This window comes from Genypterus blacodes, unplaced genomic scaffold (assembly GCF_046128005.1).
Source record: "Genypterus blacodes isolate CSIRO-AG114 ecotype Tasmania unplaced genomic scaffold, CSIRO-AGI_Gbla_v1 ptg000104l_1, whole genome shotgun sequence".
Lineage (NCBI taxonomy): Eukaryota > Metazoa > Chordata > Actinopteri > Ophidiiformes > Ophidiidae > Genypterus > Genypterus blacodes.
Window position 1 is genome coordinate 257,690 of NW_027466908.1, and position 26,865 is coordinate 284,554.

The window sequence follows — 26,865 nt, forward strand, 5'->3', positions numbered from 1 at the left end:
TACAAGTAGAGTTTCAACCTTTTTAGCTGCTAGACAAATTATACAAACATGTCGACAATCTGCCATAGCGACGATCGTGGCTGTTGACTTACGTCTTGTCGCAGAATATTCCAAATCCCGCGATCGTCGCGGAAAAGCCGCTCGACCTCGCTAAACCCAGATGCTCTGTTTTTCTATGTGCTCCTACGTTACATTGTGCAGGCATCTCGCCTCGAATCGGCAGCTGTCAACCGCTGAATTGGAGAATTTGTTCTTCTTTCATTCGGCTTTCACAGTAATCAAGAGAACATTGTTGTCTAAAACGTAGACACACACATACACAGACACACACTCATACAAACCCCGTTGTGCTCTAAATGAAACACTTCATCTGTAAGCTGGCAGACAATATTTGCAGAAACAAACACATAACCCTTTTTCAATAAGTTCTTCGGTGGGTTCACAATAACAAGCAGTTTTTTTTAATCCGATGGTTCCAGAGTTTCTGTTAACCCTTTGAGTCCGAGCAGCAGCAACAATGGCAGATATCAAACGGCATAAATGTTGCGGTACTGAGCTCATTCTGTCACTCAGCAGCAAACAAGTTTTGGGTTTGATTCTTTATATTTAAAGGAGAAACTGGGCTCCTTCAATGTCCTCTATGTCATCACAAAAATCCCTCCACTTTCTGTATTTGAGAGTTCAGTAGCAGAGATTAAGCAGCCAGTTTGTGTAAATAAAAGCTTTCCTCACAAAGTTAGAGAGACAAGGGGGCGCGGCCAGGCTCGCCATGACACAAAAGCCGCCGCCCTCTAGTGGCTGTGCTGTTTGATGATCCGTCTCAGTTTGTCACACACTGCACCCAGAAACGCACCTACGTATAGCTCTAACTTGACAAGCTCACGATTTCAACAGGATATGTTCTAGACTTCCTGTAGCCAAGGATATTAAATGGTTACTGTGATGTAAGGCTGACTGTCCAAGAAAAACAAAGAACACCAGCGACTCTTCATGGCGCCACAACAGAACCGATGCTTTTCACGGCCTTTGTGTCCTCAGAACATTCAGCCTGCTGGAGTGCTGGCTGACATTGCTTTCCCTTTTTAAAACATAATTAAGAGTTCACTGGGCTGAACAATACAAGACCTTGATTGTGCAAAAGTGAGAGTGGCCTTTGGAGCCACAGAGATTAACATCCGTCTGTGGCAAAGTGAATGTGAGTCAAAGTGTATCTCTGCACGGCCGGTCTCACACGTCTGAGACAGTTTCTATTATGTTAGGATGGACGCAATCTGGTCAAATGAGAAAGACTTTAAAATATTCATCCATTTCGAATCGCTGGTAGTTCGGCAGCAGTTATGATGCTGGCTAGAGGTACAGCAGATCAATATAGCTGCCAGGAGCTGCAGCCTTCAATTGCAAATCCGGATTTTGTATTTCAATTACCGGCGCGTCGCAATGAAGGCTCCTTCCTCCGTCGTGACATTTACCCGTTTTCCTCTGGTGACAACACGCAGACTCTGGCGGATCTTGGCACCAGGTTGGCGGACGAGTTTGACAGATGCTGTCAAGCGCAGGAACGGCGGGACGGAACAATCACATGGCCGAGACGTCTGGTCGTAGATCCGCAACAGTTTACATATTACCAGCGCTGCAAAAAGAAACAAGTCCGCTATAAATCCCGGCACTAAAAATAACACGCGCGAGCGGCAAACACCGACTGTGTTCCGCTAGTGTTTGACAATATTTATTGCCCCCTCAGTTTCACGGCACTTCCCATAATGCTTCGTGATTAAATGGCTCCAATTTCAACCTGACCTTGAGAGTGTTCTCGTTACGCGCCGTTCCGAAACACAGCCGTCATCGCCAGACACTCAAGAAGTGGCAGGGCCGTGCAAACAGTCGCCCCCGCCCCCCCGAGAGGAAGAATCCGTCTCCCTAAACGAGATGGCATTTGGCAGATTTCCAACAACACAGACAACCTGAACACAGACGGCTATTGTGAGACAGAGACAGACGTCGTCCTTTGAAGAAAATGGAAATATGACTCAAACTTGGCTGACATTTACGTTACAGCTCACAGTAATAACACGAGTAATGGATCGAATGAACAGCGCAAACGCAATAATGGAGGGAGGAGCAGGCAGCCGCACAAACATTAGACCTCACATTCTCTCCCTCCGACAGGCCTCGAGACCTGCTGACACACACACACACAGCTGTGCCACCGCGGTAGAGATGGTGTAATTTAAAGGGGACACTTAATGCTTTTGTTATTTTCCCTCATTTTCGCAACGTAATGCAGTTGGAGTTTGTGTTGAGGATTGTCAAAACAAAGTATCAAATCTTGAGGTTGAGGCTTTTTGAAATGCGTCCAGCCCGGCGGCCCTGAAACTGCCTGGAAATCTGACTCGTTTGATTGGTCTATTTTCTTCTGTGACATGTTGCCGTCAGCGTGTGACACGTGATTAGACACGTCTGTCAGGTCCAAGGCCAGTGTGAGTTTGGCCAGCACCAATGTGTCAGTGTGTGTGTGTAGGATGGGGGTGATGCCAGTGTAGGCCTGGCACCACTGCCACCAATTAGAACAGAGCGTGTGTTTCTGAGGGCAACAGGGATCAGACGTAAGCATGTAGCAGAATCAATAACTCCTCAAATCTGTCCACATGTCTCACGGACTGGATTGGACCGGATCACACAGAAGCTTGGGCTATAATGACAGAAATGGTCCTGGACAGGTTAGCAGTGACATCATGTTCTACTAAGAGCCTTCAGCCAAAGAAGAATCGCGTCAGCGTTACCCGAACTGGCAACAACAGAGCAGAGTGACGCAATGACCAGCTGACATCTCTACTTCAAATCAACTTCAAATCATCACCTCCACACGCAGGTCAACAGAAACCACAACAGGAACTCAATCCGTTTAGAAAAAAATCGAGCGCTCGATAACAGGAGGATTGAATTCTACTCAGAGTCACAGATGGAGGAACCGAAGACGCGTTGACAGCCCAGGCCACACACACAAAGTTGCTTGTACACCTGTGCTACAATTTTAATCACCACAGTATGTAGAATTGCTCCAACTCATTACTGAGCAATTAAAAAGCAATTACTTGTTTGATTCCTGCAATTGTTACAACGACAATGACTGATTGGAGCGTAAATGACTTTACAAGTTTACTTCTTCACTTTGTTGCCCGGTGCAAAACAACCAATTTTAAAAGTGAATTAATGCTCAAATTGAATAAATGCTGGTTTTAAGTGCAGCTTTTACTCCGGAGGAATAAACTAAACCTCACGCAGTAATTTGCAATATTAATGATGGGAGCGTCCTGTATTCTCTAACTCACTCTACCATGTGATAGCAAGAGTGAGAATGAGTTTTATTCTCTCATTGGTTACTTATCTGTCACAGATTACAAACTAGAAATGTTGGTAATTGTCAACAAGTTGTGTAATCCACCTGATTAATCACATTTTGTAATCATAATCTAATTGCTTTCAATTACTTTGAATTGCTTTGCCTCCACAGTCAGTAAAATATTACACTGAACAGACAATTTATTCCATTCCAATTTGCAGCCTAATTTGAACGGAGATATTATCCTCCTCTTCAAACATTATCGACTCTTATTTCCCAGAAGTGTCTAATCTGATTACGGCAGGAATAGAGTTGGCAACGCTGTTATTAGAGCGGGATCATAATGGAAACACTGCGCTCTTTGTTGTTGCTCCCATCAGGCCCCGTTCCTGCGCAGGGATCCTGCGGCTGCTGGGACGTCCAAGCATGTGTCAGAGATTAGCCTGCGACTTAAAGTTTGTAGGAAACTCTGATGGCCAGCTGTTGATGTGAGGAGTGAGTAATCTGGAGATTCAGCTCAGATTCCAGCAGTCGCGCTCTAACTCATGTCATCTTAGATCTAATTAGCCAATCACAGTCTTATTCAGAACATCTGTCTTCACAGCACATAAGCCTACTTATGGCTCCTTTATGTGATTACACGTCTTAAAGTATGCGTGCAAAATGCAGTAAATCTACAGAATCCAATACGGCAACAATCACATTCAGAATATTCACTCACCAAAACACTTGATTTGTTTTTTATGTTTGGGAGTGTGTGACATCATTTTTTAAAACATTTCCTGGTACTTTGCACATTTGAACGCTGCTCATAATAACGTTCATAATGTTTAATGAAGTCATGAATCTTTACGCGTCTTCTCCCAGGCGCTCAGGTATCTGCTGCTCTCTGCTGAGGGATGGAGGGACAGAAACTCATCTGTCATGTTTCCCGATTTAACTGCACAAATTGTGCACAAAAACTCCACTTGAATGTCTGCAGAAATGTTTGTGACAGGAAACTCTGACATTCATATCAACATATGAGCGTCACCGCAAAACGGATCTAATAATACCAGAGTACGTTGCCTCTGTTATTGTTTACGTGTTGACATGTTTGACACGTAAGCACATGTGAGGTGAACAAATATCACAACCGGGTCACGTCGCACAAAACTATAAACAAAAACACAGGAAAACAATACTAATGCATGGATAATTCAAAATGAAGCTGCGTAGATATGAAAGGGAAATATGTATCTGTGTGTGTGCGGTTATGGCAGAGCGCTTGGCGGCGGCGTGATGATGCGTGCAGCTCTAATGAGAAACACTAAGCTCCCAGTAATTCGTTTGGGCTGAGTTAAGGTCAAACCACAGAATGCTGCATGATTGAGTCGCCCGCAAAGTGCCTAGAATTAGAATTTGCATTTTAAGATGTATGTATTATTTATGTGTGCATTATTGTAATGGCTGGCTGTGGCTCCGCGGGCACAGAGCTCCGGGAAAAAACCCAGAGCAGCAAACCCAGAGGGCCGCGACCCAACGCTCAGACATAATGACAGGCAGATGAAACGCTAGCTGGGTTTCATAAAACGATGCATTCAGCCGCTGTAAAAAAAAAAAAAACGTTTTTGGAGCTACAACAGACCTCTACATGTTACTATGGTTACACCTCTGATAATGTCCCGTTATGGAAATTTGTATCGTCTCCACTGAGGAGGTCGTGTTTGTCTTTGTTTTGGTTTGGTCTGTTAGCAGGCTGGCGCAAAAAGCAGACGTGGCTTATTCTTTAAAAAGTCGGTCTACCCGAACCAAACATGGTAAAAATGAAACAATGGACCCGGTGCTCAGCTAGTTGAGGGAGTAACAGACGGGAGGCTCGGGACATCCTGCCTTCCTTTGGGCCGGTTGACAAACAGAAGTCTTCCTGTCCGTCAATGCAGCTAATCGCGACCAAACGGCGATGACATGTGGTGTGAAATCCATTTTACGTTCATACAAACATTCTCCACCTCGTGCATTTTGCATCACAAGCCGTGCGTTCTTCATCAGAGGAACCTTCCGTGAAGCTTAACAAAACTGGGCCGCGATCTCAACAAGAAATCAGCTCAGACGGGGAAAAAAAAGAGCACAAAGTCAATTGGATAATGATTTTGTATCCAGCTCCCTTAGTGAAGGCCTTCTTCCGTTTTGCTTGCATCTCTTTGCTGCATCCAAGTGCCAAGCTACCCAAGTCAACCAACGGATATCTCAAACCATCCGTCGCCGCCGATGTCGATTTACACTCCAGCAAAGCACAATCAAGCGCTCGGGCTCGCCTCGTCAGCTTGAGCAGAAATCAAGATTCACCCTCAGGCAGCTTCAGAGAGCAAACATCCATAACTGCTCTTCTGTAACTGGATTCATCTGCACAAATAAAGCCAAAGAAACTCAATCTGATAAAAAGAAAAAGCTTTTTATTGCCAGGCTGTACGTTTGAGGCCGAGTCGCCCAGACGCTCCGGAGAGACGGATTGTTTACCTGCGCATCTTGAATGCCGCTCCGTCTGCGTCCTTGACTGAAATCTGATATCCCACATGACATGAGTGACGCTTTCAAAGACCACATTCAGTGCCACCTTTCATATGGAGTTAACCTTAAGGTGGCAACGATTTGAATGTCAGCCCCTCCACATGTGGACCTTTTTAAATGCCACTGCTCTTTATTCTGCAATTGTGGAACAGGACAGACAAAGGAGCGAGTGTGTGTGTGTGTGTGTGTGTGTGGGGAGGGCGAGCTGGGAGGGTGAGGGTGAGGGAGAGACGCCGGCAGCATTTTTTTTTCCTCCCTCGCTCTGTTTTTTCAAGACAAAAATCCAAATGACATACAATCAAGTCGACTCGGCAGGGGGCTCATTTAACGCTTGAAGGGGGGTGTGGGGACTAAATGTGGGTTCTTTGAATGTCTAAAGAGCTGATCTTCTCATTTGATGATGAGCTCAATTATCCAGATGAATAACTGAACAGAGGGCCTTCTCCTCCTCCTCCTCCTCAGAGTTCGCCGAGCTGCGACTCTTACGCTCAGTAACAAGTAACCTTTGACCTTCAACACATGCTGCATACAGAACAACCGGCTCACGAATTATGTGACCATCCTAAGGGCGACATCAGAAGATCCCAGAGGTGATATCATAGTAAGAGTTCATTTGTGAGCTGAAGCTGTTTGATGATGAAGAGAGATGAAGAGGGAGTAATTTGATCTTTCTTGCAGAGAGGCTGGAACTATAGAAACAAAGATCTTCCCACTAGTGTCACCAGACATTGAGACCCATGAGACCCACGAGACAATGGTAATGGATACAGCTTGACCTCCAGCTTAACCTTTGACACGGAGCTCTGACCCTACAATAGAGGAAGAGGAGGAGTGCGGCGCCATGACAAATGACACCAGCAAATCTACCCGGACAGGCGCGTCATCTCCCCCAATGATCAACACAACGACAACACAATGACCCCAGGATGCTGCTGCTGCTGGATCCTGTCTGCTGCCCGCCAGTGCTCTTCTTCATTTTGTCATAAGATTTACCCACAGCGTTCCCATTCCCTAAAAAGACGGCGGCTGCGTGCGGAGCGTCGTCTACGATCCCTCCGCGCTCCGTAACAGCTGTCTGCGGCATCGGAGCACGCGGCTGCAGCTATCCCATATTACATCTCTGCCACTCAAGCGCCAACGGATCAGCAATCCAATTTCACACAAGCACGCTCAGAGGGAGGCGATGCCGACGCGAGAACGAGGATCTATGCTTCAACAAAGACGAGAAGTTGTTTGAAGTGGCTAGAGGGGTCATGGTTGGGAGGAAGACGGCGATGGGCTGAGGAATTACATAGCAACAGCGATGGAAGTGTGATTACGGGAGATAAAATGTAGGAGGGATAAAGTGGAAAAGGTGTCTCTAAGATTGTTGCTTCCATAAATTGAGGGGGCCGCAGAGAGCCTCTCTTAATTTTCCAACCTTTCTGTGAGCACCGGAGACGAAAGCAAACACTGAGCCACAGAGCGGAGAGACGAAATGGAAAAGACAGAAAAGGACGAGACGGTAAACACACCTTTGTAATGCAATGACGTCCAGCACTCTCGTCTCCGCTCAGCCAAAGACTGGGCGAGACAATGATCTCTGTGTAGTGCTGGGAGAGCAGATGTACAGTATTGGATGACAACACACTCTCCACAGTCCTTTCAATATCACACACTCATATTGCCCAGGCATTGTGACATAAATAGAGGAGGGCCGCGCATCTCATCTTTCACAAAGCGCAGAGATCCGAATCCGATATCATGTGACTGCTTATTAGATTGAGCCAGCAGGCCGTCAGTTTGGAGCCAGACTCATAAGACAGCCGGAGCGGCGAGGAGGCTGCTTTCCATTCCCGCCTACACACAGCGTAGCAGAACAGAGGAGATCAAAACCCCCCAACTGGACCATCGTCCCGCTTCGCTGCCAGAGACGCTGTAGCCAGTGACCGGCAACGATCTCACAACAGCAGCCAGCAGCCCGGATGATGAGTAAGTCTCCTGTTTTGTTTTTCCAAAATCATTAAAATCTACCTCTGAATGAGTCGGAGCCAAAAAACAGGGCAGAACTGTGCAAAACCCACCAAGACCAACAAGCATCAACTCATTTTCAAGAAACGGATCCAGCAGACGGCCGGGCCTGGAACCCAAACGTTCAGCCATCCGTCTATTTTCCGGTGCTTATCTGGATCCGGGTCATGGAGGTCGCATCTTGAGCAAAGTAGCCCAGATGTCCCCCTCTGTCCCAAGACGTTCCCGGGCCAGATGGGATACAGCGTCTCTTCCAGTGTGTTCTGGGTCTCATCCCAGTTGGATCTGCCTGGAACGCCCTCCCGGGAAGCATCCAGGAGGATTCTGATTGGACCTCAGCTGGCTCGTTTGAAAACCTGTAGGAGAAGCGGTTCTGCTCTGCTGCCGTCCGTGTCTCATCTCTGAGGACGTGTGTCATTCGAAGATGTTTACTTCTTTACTTTACTACCATACAACCAGTCTGTTTGGCAGAAAGCATCGGGTTTCCCCAGAGGCCACTGCAGTCAAACTAAAAATGTAGTTTTCTTCTACGATACAATAAAGAAGACAAACAACTAAATAAAAGACTTCATTGTCGGCGTATACGTTGACTCCAGCGCCTCTGTCACGGGGCGTAAACACACAAAAGTCTGGCCTGAAGTCAGGTTGGATGAGAGGAGACCTTCTGGGACCCGTGCTGAGAACGTGACCTCTGCCCTCTAGCAGGATGCGGGCTTACGTCGGAGTACAATGGCCGCCTCCTCCGGGGATAAGTCGCCCAGGAACCAGACGGGGCTCTCGTTTCAGCCTCTGCGGGTCGTTGTGATTCATGCCTTGTTGTTGTTTTTCTATTCGACGGCATCGCTGCAGGTTTAAGCTGGTATGTTTGGGTTTGCTGCCGTTTGCTTGCTCGTATATTATTGGAATTCTTGTCTAACCTTAATCTAAATGTATTTCTTGGGCGCCTCTGTAACATCTGGATAGAAACAGAGGAGCACTTTGTCTAAATCGGCCACTTTGCTATGTTTATTAATGTGCACTCTTGGTTTTAAATAGATAAACATTTAATGTGGACTTAAGCCGACTCCTCCACTTCCTCGGAGCTAAGTGAAGCAAACAGACGGAGAGAGCGGAGACGGGCAGGTGGGTGAATACATTTGACGCAATCTTTGGTACAAAAGGTCAGCTGGGACCCCGTGACTGCGGACGGCGCCCCTGGAGGACGCGGACTTGATGAAACCCGCAGCACATCCTGTCAGGAGGGAGAGTGACAGGACAGACAGAGACATCAGATGCCTTCACCTCCAGTTTGACCCTGAGGCATCGCCAATGCTCACAATTGTTTAGTTTCATTGTTACACAGGTTTTTTTTTCACCCTGCTGTCAACATTTTGTACCGACAACAAAAGACTACAACGTCCCCGCTATGACGAGAGCGAGGTTTGTGATAAATCTGTCACCGCCGGTACGATTCCCTTTCTGCCGCCGTCTGATTTCCACCAGATAACAAAGAAATTAAAGCTGACGGTTTCTCCCTTTTTCCCCCACGTTTCCTGACAGGTTGACAGCGTGCAGCCCCTCATGTCTACGTCTCCACCTGTCTGTCCGCCCGTCTCACCATCTCTGTCCTTGATTAGAAACCACTGCAGCGTGGCCGGGACTCATTCCGAGTGGAAAAAGCTTTAATTCTCCCCACATGGTGCCGAGGACTTCCAGACTCTGGCGCGATGGCTCCCAGTAAACACATAATCACTGCTTCTCGTTAACACTCCAAAGTTTCCATATATCATCTTAAGGGAAAAAAAATAAAAAATCAGGCCTTAATCACCGGCTGTCCCTTGAGGCCCCGCGCTTTCTAATGACTCTGTTGCAGATTCCTGACAGCAGATTTGTTTGTCCACAACCATGATGATGTTTGTGTTGGTGGAAAAAACTATTATGAAGAATTAATGCATGACTAATGGAAAGCAAAACATCAGACTTTGAGAATTATTATGCTTGGTTCATAAACTGTCAGGCCATTTAAAATCCAACCCCTCGACTTCAGCTTTCAAAGTATTCCTTGGAAACATCGGGCGTAACCTGCCAGGAATTAGGGGTTCCTGTTTTCCCTGGGAGGAAAAAATGCAATCAGATGAAGCAAAGAGAAAGTGGCATCTTTAATAGCAGCCGTCCGATACTGGAGTGCAGCGTTGTGAACATCCTGTCAGGCCTGTATTTACCCAGAACGACACGTCAACGGGACGGACAAGCCGGGGAAGGAGCTGAAAGGTTTTCCGCTGGGCTTTGTGTCACGCGTGCTGCCACTCACAGGTGGGAGACACTCCTCATGAGACGCAGTGAGTAACCGAAAGCGACAGGTCCAGTTGACCCAGAATCACGGATCACTGTTAGGAACCGGTGTTTACCCGGGAAAACACATTTTCATATTCTAATAGTTCCAAGATGGCAGAAAGTCTGACAGCCTCGTTTGTCGTCTTTGTCGCGCATTCCCTCGATTAGCCCGCTGTCATCTAGACGCGTATGAGCGAGATGGGAGGTTGTTCTTAAGGTGCAGAACACACCCACACACACACACACACACACACACACACACACACACACGCGCGTGCGCATATCAAACGCCAACGCTTGAATCCCTCGGCCTGTATTGTAATGACATTTTGGGAATTTGCCTGCATTCAAAATGTGTTTGTCTAAATATTATCCGTCTGAGAGAGGTTTGCCGCTGAGTCAGTCAGATCAAACTAACCTATTGTTGGTAAAATGGCTCCGCTGGTTTGAGTCTCTGCCAAGCTGGAGCTGTGTGATCTACACACACACATGAACAGGATCAACCAACTATTAATCTGCTGAATTATGCAGCTCTAATAGAAACAGATTCATCATCATTTACTTATGATGATGAGGAGAAAAGCGCATCATCAAGAGACACAAAATAATAACGCGAAAGCCAATATTTCAATATTTGCAATTACACTCTCAATCCTTCCCTTCCCCAGTTGAACGGCGAGGATCCTGTAATATATTAAATAAATCTCCCCGGCTTCATAACGCAGGGAAAAAAACCTCATTTGTAATAAAGGATCAAATGTCCCATGCAGGGAACAAAACATCATATTTCAGCGGCACTATTTATAATCTCACCCAAAGCAGGCGGCGTCGCATTAGCTCTGCTCTGAAACAATCATTTTTTTCCTTCAGCTGTGCTCGGCGCTCCTGGTTATCCCCACATGGAGGACCGGGGGTTTTCTATAAGACCCCATGGTGAGTCTGTGCTTTGCGCCGCTTCCTCTTATCTGGATGACAGCGTTTCAGTCTGGAATCTAATTCAGAGGCTCACCTTCCCGCCCTCCTTCCTCCAATTTGTCTCCCCGGCCCCAGCTTCCCCGCCGAGCGCCTCCTTAAACTTTAATCATCTCATATTCAATATGATTCGCAGCAAAACTCACCACAAGGTTATCGCACTCTTCAAATGATTTTTTTCAGCCTCTTTTTTTCATGTTTATAAGCCTCAACCACAATAAAAGAGTGGAAGATTCTGAAATCTTCCAATCTACTCCTTACCAGGCCTCCCAGGCACACACACACGGTTCTCAGATGCAGCTTCAAACGTCTGAGCCAAACAAAAAAACAAAAAAAAGAGAGAGAGAGCTAAAATAAAGCTCCACTAATGCACAGCCTTATCGTTCCCACTGCATAGAAACACTTCAGTCATTCAGGCGTCTCAGTAAAGTGAAGCCGCTTTGGTGAACTTTCTCTCCTCTTCCACGGTGTCAGGAGGAGGATGGAGGATCGCCCGCTGCGCTCAGACACAACACGCCGTCCAAGGCCGCAGCAGGGGGTCCGCTTCAATCCCGCCGGCTCAACTGGCTCAAATCAATGACCAACAAGACATCGTGTGATTTGTTTCAAGATGGGGGGCTTATTGATGAGCCCCGACTGTCAATACTTGGGAATTGGGTTTCTTTTCCCACATACGGAAGTCTCAGAAACATTTCAAATCTACTTGTGAAGATGGGTGGGGGGGAGAGGGAGAGAGAGGGAGAGAGAGAGAGAGTGTGAGTGAGAGGTAGACAGTGAGAGTGTGAAAGGGAGAGAGAGGGAACGGGAGAGAGAGAGTGTGAGTGAGAGGGAGAGAGTGAGAGTGAGAAAGAGAGAGAGAGGGAGAGGGAGAGGGAGAGGGAGAGGGAGAGAGAGTGTGAGTGAGAGGGAGAGAGTGAGTGAGAAAGAGGGAGAGGGGGAGAGGGAGAGAGAGTGTGAGTGAGAGGGAGAGAGTGAGAGTGAGAAAGAGAGAGAAAGGGAGAGAGAGAGAGAGAGAGGGGGAGAGAGGGAGAGGTAGAGAGAGTGTGAGTGAGAGGGAGAGATTGAGAGTGGGAAAGAGAGAGAGAGGGAGCGGGAGAGAGAGGGAGAGGGGGAGAGGTAGAGAGAGTGTGAGTGAGAGGGAGAGAGAGAGTGAGAGTGAGAGTGAGAAAGAGAGAGAGAGGGAGGGGGAGCGAGAGAGAGGGAGAGGTTGAGAGAGTATGAGTGAGAGGGAGAGAGTGAGAGTGAGAGTCAGAAAGGGAGAGGAAGAGAGAGAGAGTGTGAGTGAGTGGGAGAGGTAGACTCATGACGATCATCTACGGCTCCTACGTTTCTAAATGAGTTATCCAGGTATTGACATCTTGCGTGTAAATGTTTGGGGAACGCGGCGTGATGGCTCTGTCACACAAACATCCAGGTGTAAATGTAATGAGCATAGAATTGAAAGCCTGGCCTCATCTCCCCTCCAGCCCGCAGCCCGCCCGCTCGCTCGCTCACTCAGCCGTGCTTTCATGCTCGTTCATGCTTTTCATTTGCGAGTTACTTTGAATACTTACTCGCCGTAAATGGAGGACCCGCACCTGCAAAAGCAGCCGGCCAGAGCCCAGGCAAGCAAAAAAAAAAATAGGTATTAGTTACTTTAGAAATGGATAAAGATCATCTAGGGAGAAGAGTGGAGGACGTGCTGAGAGAGCATAATGGCCCCGACGCTACAGAGGGAAGCAGCCAGGAAGATGTAAATGCACGTCAGGTCATCAGATGTCATTATTAAAGCAAAGTGTATGTATGGGGATGGTGAGAGAGAGCGCTCTAATGCAACATGAGAGGCCTGTGAGGGGCTGACGAGCCCACTGAGGTACAAACACGGAATAAACGTAGCTATTCTTGCTTTATTTTGCTTCATAATTACAAAAATATCCACGAACACACTAAGCTGATCACTCTATTGTGTAGCTGGTGCGCCTGTGTGTGTGTATGTGTGGGTGTGTGGGTGCAGTCCTATGGTGGCTTGAATGTAAACGCCGCCTGTGTGTTACGTGGTGTCCCGTGTGGCGCTGCGCGGCGGAAGCGGCTGCTCGCCATCTGGGCTTTGCGGGGAGGAAGCGGCCTAAACGGAGCTCAGCCAGCAGGTGCACCGAAGCTCCGTCAGCTGATGATCACACAGCAGCAGGTGGAGCGGATGAAGCCGTCGTGTCGAAGCTTATTAAGGACGCCTGGCGACTAAGATCCTTCCAATCCTGTGCCGAGGCAGGCGAGGGTTCGAATCCCTAGCTATACTCGACTGAGAACAGAACATGATGTCACCCTAAACCCAGCGGACGACCATTTCTGCTGGATGGTGATTGAGAGTCCGCTCCACGTTTGCTAACCAGCTAAACAACAAGCTTCACTCACTGACATCATCTCAGGGAAACGGTGCAGATTTGCAGTTTAGTTTGCAATTTTGTTCCGTCGGCAGATGCAAACATGAGATACACAGAGTTTCACCTTGGTGTCTGGACACTCTGGTAGAGCGGCGCACTAATCCACAGCACTGGGGTTTTTGCGATTAACAAGAAAAAAAACCCAGCTTTGCTTGTCCATTGTTTGCCGCGGCGATGCTCTGTGTGAGTCACGTTCTCCTCCCCCAAAGCGGCACCCTGCCAGTCCCATTAGAGGCACAACCACTAAAATCACAACAATCAACACAAATGCTCGATAACACAATAGTTACAAAGGACGAATCATCCGAACGGAGCCAAAACCGCCGCTGATACCGCGGCTTTCACTAAGCGCCCGGCTCAGGCGGAGTGTACACATTAGCATTCGCTGTTTAGCTGTGTAGCAGTTTGAGAGATTACGCTGAACAATCTTTCAAATGCTCGGAAAAGCTCTCACACACACTCACACACACACACACACAGGTTGGAGTGCTGGTTTGAAGTTGGAATTGGTTTGTTGAGATTTAAACGGATGGAGCTTTTTCCTCGGGTAATGATGTTCACTTCTTTGTCTGTGGACTAAAACGTGGTTGTAATATTTTGTTCATACAGACACCTTATAAGGTCTTGGCCAAATATTCGCCTATCAAACTCATCAATCTTGCGGGGATTGTCGCCAATCACGTGCCGTTTCCAACATGTCTGCGCCGCTGCCCTGGAGGCGTCTCCTCTCAGTTTGTCCATAAACAATGATCTACAATGTGTGTTTTTATAATGTGATCCTAGACGACACCACCACACCTCACTCCTCAGACTGACCACAGGATGATTTATAGCCATGATGTAATGACCTTTGCTGTACCTAATAAAGTGGCTGCCGGGTGCAGAAGCGTGAGAGTCTTTACTTCCATACAAGCAGGAAATTTAGATGAATCGCTGTGTGTTTTGTTATCTTGGATCCGTCCGTCTCGCCAACCGAGGTCCACCTGCACAGCTGCTTGGTGGGCTCGGCAGAGGAGATGGATCGGACGCGTTTAGCATTTCTGCAGACACTGCGCTGCACTTAAAGGAGAGTCGCTCTGAGCATTAAACTCTATGCTTCTGGCTCCTTGTAGCGGCTGCCAGTGTACAGCACGTCTACGCAAAGCAGAGCTGGACGAGTGGCTAACGTGTGAGCACACATCAGCAGGGGGGAGGAGAAGCTGTCGTAGCCGTAGAAGCAGAGATAACACAGCCGTGAAGACACCTGAAAAATACATAAAAATTAATTAAAGGCCCAGCAGGGGATAAAGTGTAGCTCTGAATTAACTACAGTGCACTCTTCCATGTGGCTAGCTTTACATCAGGATGGACAATATGGCCAGATGGTACTTTTAGACTCAGCATTCGCTTGACACACAACCACACACACACACACTCTCACACACACTCACAGCCTCATTATGCCAACAAATCTACTCTTTGCTCTGAAATTTTAGGCTAAACCGCAGGAAAAAGGAACGAAAAGACCCCGGGAAAGAACACGCACCTGTTCTGTATCCTCATCACACACACTCACTCTCACTCACACACCCTGTTTCTCTTTATTTCTTTCTCTCTTTGGCTGAGCCGTGTCCCTCGCTCGGCCTCCGTGTTTATGAGGCAGGAGTCTCCAAACTCCAAACAGCAGAGATCAATAACGGCCTGTCAGCTTTTTAGTGTAGCCACGGACACAGCAGAGACACGGGGACCGCGGAGAGAGAGGGAGAGAGAGAGAGCGAGGGAAAGAGAGAGACGCATCCGTTCATCAGACTCCCCCTGCTTCCCCCCTCAACAGCTTTGATCGAAGATGATGGAGCGAGGGGCCAAGCGAAGGCGACAGACGAGCAGAGAGAGGGAGCGAGAGCGAGAGCGAGAGAGGGAGAGAGAGAGAGAGAGAGAGCGGCTCTCCAGGCCTCTGGCTCTCCTCTACGGCATAATTAAAGCCGATCGCAGACTCTGGGCATTTCAGCGTTTACACCGCTGCTCGTCTCCTACGCCGACCCAACAAAGGACTGTCAGAGGCGAGACAAAGTAGAGAGGGAAACCCCTGAATAACGCAAAGGGAATGCATATATGCACACACACACACACACACAATCCCACATAGGGTATAGCGACATAGAGAGACACACACGACGTATGGTGCGATGCGAGGCACCTAATCGCTCTGGCAGCTATTGAACGATGACAATGGCCAAGGAGGGAGTTGGCAAGACTTAGCCTGGATGTATGTAATTATTCAGCCGCAACAAAAGGAGGGGCCGACGCGGTGCCAGAGCGGATTTACTGTGTCTGTGGTCAGCGCGTTCAGCAGGGGTACCTAATGATGTGCACTTAAGGGCTAAATTACCTCAGCTTTGTTTACCTTCTGCTGGAGGAGACAGTTTAGAGTGCAGGTACCACCAGAGGAGAAGATGACGAGGAGGTGACAGCGTAGAGGGGGGGCGGGGGAGTGAGAGAGGTAAAGAGAGTGTGAGGGAGAGGGAGAGAGTGAGAAAGAGAGCGAGGGAGAGGGAGAGAGAGGTAGAGAGAGTGTGAGTGAGAGGGAGAGAGAAAGAGAAAGAGGGAGAGAGAGAGTGAGAAAGAGAGAGTGAGAGGTAGAGAGAGAGAGTGTGAGTGAGAGAGGAAGCGTGAGAGAGAGACAGCAAGAGACATAGCGTGTGAAAGAGAAGGAGAGAGAGAGAGACAGAGAGAGAGAGGGGGGGTGTGAGAGAGAGAGAGAGAGAGAGAGAGAGAGAGAGAGAGAGAGAAAGAGAGAGAGAGAGAGAGAGAGAGTGAGAGAGAGAGAGAGAGTGATCCCACATGGATCCAGGAGTTGAAATTAAAGCCAACGACGTGATAAGTGAGGAGGAGAAGGAGGAGGAAGAGGATGAGGGCTGGGAGAAGATGAATGGTATCCATGGAAGCAAGAGGCCGGGGGAGAGGCTGAAATATCGAACTCTTCTCTTCACACACTTCTGACAGCCCTGCGAGCTCGCCAAATCCCCGGGCGAGGGGGAGAAGAACACATGCATATGCAGCTCTGAAGACAGTTTCTGGCAGCGGCTTTCAATACCAAAAAAAAACGGTCGAAAAGCAGACAAGTCAGGACTAATTAAACCTTTTCCCGGTCTGGGTTCAGCTACGGCCATCGGGAAACGTTCCAGCGTCTGCCAGTCAACGACCGGCACAATGTGGGCTCCTGGTCTCAAACGACTCTCTGCTTTAAACCCAAACCCTCTCTCACAACATCAGGGAGCCGCGTCTAAACCTGTAGCCTGAGGATCAGAGCAGCTTGGGTTCGACTCTCCGCCGTCCACTCGCCCGAGCGCCCAGGTGCGGCTCGTACATAGAAGTCCAACGCTCGCAATCCAATGCATTATTCATCCTCCTGCAGCAGATCAACATTATGAGTATTTGATGAAGGCGAGACGCGTTGGGAGGGTCGAGTCGGAGGTTTATGGAGATAGTTGAGCTTAGGGTCAGAGTACAGGAGTTCATCTACGGCCTTTTACACAAGCTGCACTGTAAGAAGGTCGATATGGAGGCTGGAGGCTGATGCATCTAGTCCTGCATCTCTCTAACTCCGCCCTCTTTTCCATCCTGAATCCTGGCATCACTACACACAGAGTTTAGGTATGAACGTTCCACTTCACCACAGTCGCTCACCCGAAGGAAGCTGGCAAGCGTCTCTGCTTTCCACTCAGGTAAACGAGCTCGGGACGGCGGGACCGGCTCAGATCTCAGAGATCAAATCTGGAAACGGTCAAGTCTCCTTTTGGCCGCTTTGAGAGACGGCGGATCTGCGAGCGCTTACTTGCGTTTGGATCCTTCTGTGTTGTAGTAACCACAAGTATTTTTATCTATTTAAGGTGGACTGATACAATAGCTGGCTGTATCAGATTTGCAGCAAAGACCTACAGAATGCTTCTTTACACAACATTTATATGATTGTAAATATGGAGATACTACTATTCTCCTACTAATCTCAAATATGGACATCAGGATGGATAAATCCAGTCTCGTTTGGACTCTAGTGATGCTATTTGTTTGTTTGTGTTTCCAGAGATGCACCTGCCTGAACGACGCCTTGATCCATGCCGAGGCTACTGTCAGGGGTTGTTTACATAATGAAAGAGGGAAATTAGCGAGGGAGAAAAGACGAGAGCGACCGTGCCAGCTGGCGGACGGAGAGAGAGAGCGAAGATGGAAGCAGCGGCTTTGGCAAGGAGACAGTGGACGGAGAGACGGCGGAGCTGGAGTGAAGGATAAGGGTGGAGAGTGCAGACAGCAGAGACAGAGAGAGAGAGAGAGAGAGAGAGGGAGAGAGAGGGGGAGAGACAGAGGAGGGGGAGACAGCTGAACCATGAAGACGGGACGCAGCCAGGGAGTTGGACGGAGCAGAAAGCGTCGGAGGAAGCGGGAGAGCAGAACTGGAAGACGGTGAGAGAGAAAGAAGTTGGAGAGCTGTGAAAGCGGAGAAAGTTGGAGCTTATGTCCTGGAGGAGATTAGAGAAGTTGACAGCAGAAGAATTGAAGATTAAGAGGAAAGTTGACGGGCGCAGACAAGCCGCTGGACGATGCTCTTACCTTGGCCGACCCGCCGGTGACCGAACCGGCTGCCGTGATGCCTCGCTTGACCGCCATGTCGCCGCTCGACGTTGTCACAGCGACCGTGACAGGGGTGGGCAGGAGGGAGGGGATGACGGGCAGAGGAAGAAGCCCCGGCCGGTTGTTGCCATTGACAACAGCAGAGGCACAGCTGTGGTTGGCGCCTCCATTGTGGAGGCCGGAGGGACGGATGTCTCTGCGCTCCCAGGGTCCCCGGTAGTCCCTCTCGAAGCGGTGGTGGTGGCGTGACATCACTTCCTCGTCCTCTCAGAGGGCACGGTGGGGTTTGGCCTGAGGGACAAAGAGAGGAAGAAGGTCAATTATAGATATTTACATTTCTATATGTGTTCAAGGGCTCCACCCCTGTAAGTAACTAGGCAACAACAACAACATAGATTCATGGAGGTCACCGGGTGAATAAAGGCCAACGACTCCCACGCTGAGCGATCACGACAGAGCGACTAAAGGAGAGAACATATTGACATGAAGGTGTTAAACGCCGGCGGCATCTGCTCCCATCGCACCCGACTGACACCGACACACCGCGGCTCATTTGTTGCCTCTAATTTCTCTTCTCCCGTCATTAACGAGGAGCTGCGACAGTAGGGAGAGAAGCCAGCGCCGGCGAGCTGCTCTATAAAGAACACCATCAGCAGATAGATCCGCTCCCCCGAACCGTCTCCGCCCGCACGTCAGCCATTCGCCCGGGTTTGCCTTCGGGGACGCAGCGCCGGCAACGTGACCTTGGGGTCAGAACTCATTCATCTGAATAGATAAATACCGCAGCAATTACAGCTCATCTCATTCATCTAATGGCTGCTTAATTCAATCAGATTGCCCTTGAAGAGGATTTGAGGGTTCTCCCTATTTCCAGCACAGCGGGGAGCCATAGGCGGAGATGGAATTACATCAGCAAGGCGCACAGAGCTATTGTTGCAGCGTGAGCGGCGGCGTGTCGCTCTATATTATATCACAAATCAAAGCACGGCATCAGCATCCAGCTCAATCTGTCAATGGCAGCTTTGTAACGCGTTGTACCGCTCCTCACCAAAGCCTTTCTGAGGCCTTGATAAGGCAGGAAATAAATAAATAACCTCAAACGCGGCCCACGCAAAACCTCCTGGTCTGTGAGGAGCGCGTGACGGCGGATGATAGAGTCGTTATTCTGCGCTCTGGGGTCTGTCACGCTGCCGCTCGCATCACACGGCAGCAAGCGCCTTGAAACGGCTGCTTAGTGCGAGTGTGAGAGCGAGCAGGTGACTGTGTGTGTGTGTGTGTGTGTGTGTGTGTGTGTGTGTGTGTACGCAACCTTTTGGCTGGATGTAATATGCTCACACACACACACACACACACACACACACACACACACAGGAGTACAGCAGTGTTTGCTGGATCTTTATGTGTAATCACCATCCCGTCTGCACGCTCGTATGGAAAATCAAATTGGAATTATTGCGAATCAGATTGTGATGACGATCTGGGCTGTGATCATTTCCTCATGGTGCGTTTGTGTGATGGAGCCTGTCACAGTAAGGAGGTTACACAAAAACAAGCGTGTGCGGATTTTTAAACAGAAAAATAACAACTGGAGAGACACAGAGTATTGATACGGTGAAAGACTAATAAGAGGGTGATTGATTGGCTCTGAAATGAAATCTGTGACTTTGATCTCTCTCTCTCCCTCTCTCTCTCGCGATCTCTCTCCCTCTCTCTCTCTCTCTCTCTCTCCCTGGCAACCGCTTGACATGGTTTTATCTCTAAGAGTATGTGAGACACGGAAAGTAACAAGGTGCTCGTCCGGCCCAACAATGGCCCGAGTGGCTGCCGGGTAATATTCGCTTATCTGTGGAGCGCCGCGCCGCCGCCGCCACCAAGAGAGAGAAAGGGGGCAGCAGTAGAGAACTCGCCGACGAGGAGGAGGTTCGTTATCGATGCTTTTCATTATGTGAAGTTGGTAGGTGTCACCGTGTTCCCGCCGCGTTCCTTCCTCTCCGCAACTTTGGTGATTTACTGCTCCTAATTAGTTTGTCTCACCGTGCACCTCCAGGAACGAGGAGGAGAACAAACCTCATGGATTTTTTTCTGCTTGAAAAGGCTTTGAGCCGAGATTGGGCGACCCTGTGAAAGAGCTTTTGTTTGTAACCTTCAGCGAGGAACAACAGGACGGAATGCGAAATAACAAAGAGTACAAAAAGAACATCGTGTTTGGATCACAAACTCTGAGGACCGGAGGAGAGAGTGTGAACTTTGGGTCTTCGGGCGGCAGTTTTGGTTCCCGACCCTGGAGTTTGGTTGATTTGGGCGGTTAGTGAGCACAGTGAGGGAACGTTGGCGGTCGGACATCTGGTCCGTTGAGTTTGAGAAGCTGTTGTTTTTAAGCCACCGAGTCCAGCAAACGTAGAAGGATACGATTGGTTTGCTTTTGATCTAAGCTCCATTAAATCGTTGTTTGTTCCGAATCGCTCCGACGCCGGCTGCTTTCGCTCTTCAGGCCGTTTGGTGAAACACAAACTCAGAGCTTCTGTTTGTGTCCCTGCCCGTGCTCTCCTCTAAACCAAGTTGAAACCGATTCCACAAACACCGGCTGGGTTCGACTCCCGCCCAGCTTCCTCCTCTTTCGCCTCATCTCCACCTTCACAGATGGAAGAACCTGCGTGGCTTCGTCGGCATGTAGAGAATCTCGGCATCATCATTCCATCTTTGCATTAATTCCCGCCGTACTCGCACGTCGAGTGTCACCCTGAGAAACCCGCCGCGCTTCATCAACTTACTGACTGATACCTGCGACTTAATTAGGTTCCTTTCACCGCTACTTTGTCCTTAAAGCGTGGGAGTTAGTTTATGTGTGTGTGTGAGCTGACATCACCTACACGCTGCGGGGTGTGTAAGATAACTAGGAGGGGATTATGAGGAATGTGCTGTGAGAGGCGCCTGTGGCAGAGACACGCAGCACACCTGTGGTCTCTGCTCGCTACGGAAACACTCAAACACAACGCAGCTCCGGTGACGCAACGCAGCACGAAGACGCAGCAGACGAGACAACACTGTGGCCTCATCGAGCTCTGCTTCCTGTTTCAGTCCCGCTTTCAAAATCTCATTAAAAGGTTTTTATTATGAAGGCGGCCGAGATCATTCCATGTTCTGTGACTCATTCAGTGTGACGACCTCATCCTTCATTCAGAGTGGAGACATCACACAAACTCACATAGACACTTAGGACTACGCTCTCTCACACACGCACACACACACACACACACACACACACACACACACACACACACACACACACACACACACACACAGACAGACCAGCTGACATCTAAACTTATTTAAGTGCGATTTTCACCCAAACCTTCCAAGTGAAACATGAAGTGGATTTGTGTTTTGTTTCCTTCTTACGTTTCCCCTCATCGCACCTTCTGATGTCATTAATGAGGCAATCGCTCCGATCCTGTCAGCAGCTTCATAATGTGATACCTGAGGTTCCCACGCTGCCAGAGTGGATCTCAGACTGTAAACGCAGACGCCGATGACTGAGAATCCTCCGCACGTCCAAACTGATGATTAAACCGCTCTAATCCTGTAAAATCCAGAGCAGCAGCACCAACAACAACAACAACAACAAACTGCTGCTCTGGATTTCCACTGATGAAAGAAGAGGAGATGAAGAGCGGAAAGGAAAGTGAGAAGAACGTCAGCCATCAAACTTAATGAGCTGTCTGTCTGTCTGTCTGTCTGTCTGTCTGTCTGTCTTCAGTCATCGCAATCGTATCGGCGGCTTTAAGAGGCAGTGTGTGTGTGTGTGTGTGTGTGTGTGTGTGTGTGTGTGTGTGTGTGTGTCGTTTCTACTGGAGCACTTGGCTGCGTCAGAACTGGAATGCGTACAACTTCTAATCCATGTGTGACCGAGACGCAAAAAGTGTGTGTGTGTGTCTGTGTCTGTGTGTGTGTGCGTGTGTGCCAACAACTGCAACTTTCCGCGGCGCACAAGTGGAGTCTTTGATAACTTTGATTCCTGAACACCAGCGTGTTGATTAGGAAGAATAAGAAGTTGTCTGACAGGTGGGAACAGACAGACAGACACACACGCACACAAACACACGCACACACACTAAAGTACGACATCTGTCACTCCGGGCCTGCGCGCGTTTGTGTGTGTGTGTGACAGGGTTGCGTTAACAACGCCGCGTGGGAATACGCAGGGAGACGCGCATAGACGTGAGGAAAGACGGAGCATAACAGATGGACAGAACTGACGAGATGGAGAGAGAGAGAACGAGAGAGAGAGAGCGGGCGAGCAAATGAGTTATAACAGCAATGATATGTGTGTAGCTTGAAATAGAGAGAGAGAGAGAAGGGTGTCAATGCTGGGACCAGGGTGGTGCAGGGTGTGTGTGTGTGTGTGTGTGTGTGTGTGTATGTGTGTGTGTGTGTGTGTGTGTGTGTGTGTGTCATACTGCTGTTATGGGGTGTGATGTTTGCTTTGCCGGCACATTCAGCAGGGCATTTAATACCTCCAGACACAGATACTCCCCAGGAGGACGAGCTCCATTTCCAATCTGTAGTACTGTTTACTGTTATTGACGCGGTCTCTCTCTCTCTCTCTCTCACACACACACACACACACACACACACACACACACACACACACACACACACACAAACACACACACACACACACACCTGCTCTAATGATCAATTCGTCCATCAACGAGAAGCGGATGGTACAAATGAGGACCGGGGGAAAGAAGGTGCGCTGGAACTTTAGGAGGATGGAGATACTGCAGTAAATGAGAGGCCCTGTGGGACAAACACACACATTCACACACACACACACACTCACACGGACAGTAAATGTGCTGACAGTTCCTCCAGGACAACAGAGGTATTCATCCTGATATTTAAATAATGGGAGAGACTGTGGGTACAGGAATCGCCCGGAGCCTCGCCAGCCTCTGTGCTCGGCTCCACACACACACACACACACACACACACACACACACACACACACACACACACACACACAAAACTACATTCCTTCTGCTCGCCCACACGGTTTCCTTTTCTGCGTATCATGAAAACATGCATACAAGGTTTCAGGGTCAAAGGTCATGGGTGAACATACGCGTATCTAACTGAACACACAGCTTCATGTATGGACGTCAAGCTAACACTAAAACCTGACAGAAATAACAACCATCCCATTCCTTCCTCCTGGTTGCTAGCGGTTACGGTCAGAGCGACATAAATAAGTAATAATAACAATAAACCAACCAACGTTCTACGCTGAATGAACCCTGGCTGCAGTTTTGTGTTGTTGTTTTTGTTTTTTAACGATCCGGCATTTTATTCACTAAAGTATTGATCCTGAAGAAGAAGTATAACTGGAGATCTGCCAGAGAGAGAAGCAAAGCATCCTGGGTATTTTTAGCTCCGCCATGTAAGGAGGTGATACAGGAGAGAAGGGGAGGAGTGTGTGTGTGAGCGTGTGCAGGACGTCTTCAGGGGGGAATAAGTGCGGATGATTGCAGCAACCAACGAACACAGAGCTTACCGGCGTGGAATGAAATGGCAAGGATTTCATCTCATTACGGCTCTAACCGGAGTCCTGGGAACACCGCGTCAGGAACGCCGGGCCGAGCGTGAGACACCGTCGTTTTCACGCTACAACTAGCAAATTATAGGACGTGTGTATTGAGGATGAGGCAGACAAGCATACACGGCTGAGCCCCCCCGAGGAAATCGCCACGACAACCGAGACCCCTCACACCAACGCCACGCCGGCCGTCCCCTCACCTTATACGGCCCTGTTCGACGACACCGTGATGAAAGGAATGGCGACGTGCTACTTCCTCAATGAAGTCAGCCAGGTATTAAACACGGGTAGGAGACGAGGAGCGATGAAGAGTGAAGAAGAGGAGCATTATTGTTCTTTAAGATTGAGAATTATTTCACCACTGACAGAAACGTTCCCCTTCCCTTAGCGGTCCATTAATTAGTAAAACTTTCCTCCAATCGGGGAAACAGGAAGCGGGTGTGAGGGAGCGAGCGCGGGCGTTGGAGGTTCCATGAGGATACGAGATGATGCAAGTGTTTCCAAGCCGCCTGTTTGGTTTGAACGTTCATCTTCAGGGAGGAAACGCAGCCCCTCGTCCCTCTTCTTCTTCTTCTCTCTCCAGACGCCAGCTGGGATGAGGCGGCGGCGATGATGTTGGGGGGGGTAGGTTGGAGGGCGGTGGCTGTCGAGATGACCTGCTTGCATGCGTTAGGGAGGCCCCGCCCACGCTGGCTTGTGAGCATGTGATTGGCCCGGGGAGCCGGCGCCTCTTCCTCCTCAGCGCGCTGCACGATACTGCTCAGTTAATTAAAACGGCAACTTTCTACAAACCGCCGCAACTATCACAACAGCAAGACGAGGAGCTGAAGTAGAACCCCGGGGCTACAGCACACACACACACACACACACACACACACACAGGCACACATGCACACACACACACTCTCCCCCCCAATTCTGCATTTTTCAATGATTCTCTATGGGGTGTGGGAGCGGAAGATTTCCAGACCGCAATCGTGTGTGTGTGTGTGTGTGTGTGTGTGTGTGTGTGTGTGTGTGTGTGCGCCTGTCTGTGTGTGCGCGCCTGTGTGTATCCTCTGTGGCTCTTGGCAGCTGTCGCCTTTTCTCTCCTCACTGCATCCTTTTGCGAAAATTCTCTGTTCTCTAAACAAAAACCAACAACGGCGTCAAAACACTTCTGAGTGCTGATTCCACACACACACACACACACACACACACACACACACACACACGAGCTAGGTTTACATGCACAGCGATGGTCTGACATTCATACACCATGATCTTACTGATGCTGCATTCAGGTGCTCGTGGGAAAGTGGTGCATAACAAACGTCACTGGGTTTGAGTAATAGGAGAAACGAAAGAAACTTAAACTAAACCTATGGTGCATGATTTATAGTTTGCAGATTTTTGAGTCATGACTCCATGAATTTGAGTGAAGTCATTCCCAAACATTCCCATCTTGGTTTATTAGCAGCTAAACTGATGGGAGTGAGAGGAGTTCACCTCCTCGCAATGAAGATCTTTTGAAATATTTGGACGGCCATAAGCAAAAAAAACAAAACAAATTCCAGCTGAGGGATGCGAACACATCAGTGTGTGAGGAGGCGATGATGTCGAGATGAAGGCCTGAGCTCCATGATCCCACATGTAAATGAGGATTAGAGAGTGACGCCGTGTTCTCCTTGTTCTGGCTCATGTAAAAACCTTGGTTCATTCTAAGTCAGACAGCTGTGTGCATGTAAACGTAGCCACACACACACACACACACACACACACAGACACACACACACACACACACACACACACACTCTTTTATAAATACCTACAAAAGGGACTGTGGAGCTAAATAAAATCCACACACTCTGGGAAGCTGTGTTATTGTCACTAATGTGACCATTAACTTGCGTGCGCACACACCTGCATGTGTGTATATATATACAAAAAAAGGGTGTGCACACAAGTCGTTGCATGTGGCGCGTGTGTGTGTGTGTGGGTGTGTGTAGTTCCTCTTTGGAACCGGGACATGAGGCAAGTGCAAGAATAGTGACTTCATTATCTAAATGGCTGCTGCGGAGATTACCGGGGGCAGCGAGCATCCATCTCTTTCAACGCCGCCGAGCACCAAGTGCCGCGGCGGCCGTTCAAGAGGCGCAGACGTCAGCGCGAGAGACGAGAGAGCGGCGACGAGGGGGCGAAGACGAGACAAAGGGAATGCGCTGAGAGCCAGAGAGAGAGGGAGGGAGGGGGGGAGGGAGGGAGAGAGGATATGTGACAGGGATTTAGCGGCGAGGTTTGCGGGCGGAGCGGCATGGCAGCGCCGTTGGCCAGCAGCAGGGATCATGACATCACCTCTGTCGCCATGGAGATGTCCATTTTTGCTTTTCCTTTCATTACCACAGAGACAATGCTGGGATCCTAAACCTCCCTTCTGCTCAATCCCTCCTTTACGTGAGTGGACTTCACAGAAACGGAGGGGTGCAAGTTCAACGCCCTGTGTAGCCAAATTGTTGAACGAAACCTTGAGCAAGATCCTTGACCCCCACACCTGCCCTACAGCACCTCCTGCTGCCGGGGCTGACCTGGACCCCGACCACAGGGGCAAACGCATAAATCAAACAGCAGGTGTGAAATCTTTAGGAAATGGAAATGAATAGAAGTCTACGTTAAACAACATTATTACAATCCAACAATGAGAGAGGCCACAGGGTAATGGCACGATATTCTAATCGTTAAGGCGTCTGACGCAGACTTGAGAGCAACAGGAGCTTTTGCTTGGCTTGTGCTTGGAGGTCAAAGGTCAGGGACTTTGATCGTCTTCCTCAAGGACACCACAGGATGGAAACCAGCGCACTCTTGCTGAGGTATGAAGACGTGTCAGAACGAAACATCACACAGCTGATAGCAGATGGACGCAGGCGTGATGTGACGTCACCATGAAATGATTATCTGCACCACTCATCAGCACCGACTCGGCCCGTTTGTAAGTTAGGACTCTTTTCCTAAATTAGGGAGTCGCTCTGTACTCCCGCTGAGATAAATCGGACATCAGTGACGACGGAAGGAGAGCGGGA

General features: G+C 49.0%; 1 protein-coding gene across 1 annotated transcript in view; it reads right to left on the reverse strand.

The window, feature by feature from the left end:
• Positions 1–26,865, reverse strand: part of klhl29 (kelch like family member 29) — a 194,019-nt gene that overhangs the window by 106,963 nt on the left and 60,191 nt on the right. Inside the window, exon 3 of the mRNA XM_076160178.1 lies at positions 18,193–18,504. Within this exon, the coding sequence (XP_076016293.1) occupies positions 18,193–18,465 (273 nt within the window). The 5' untranslated portion in view covers positions 18,466–18,504. The remainder of the gene's footprint in view (positions 1–18,192; positions 18,505–26,865) is intronic.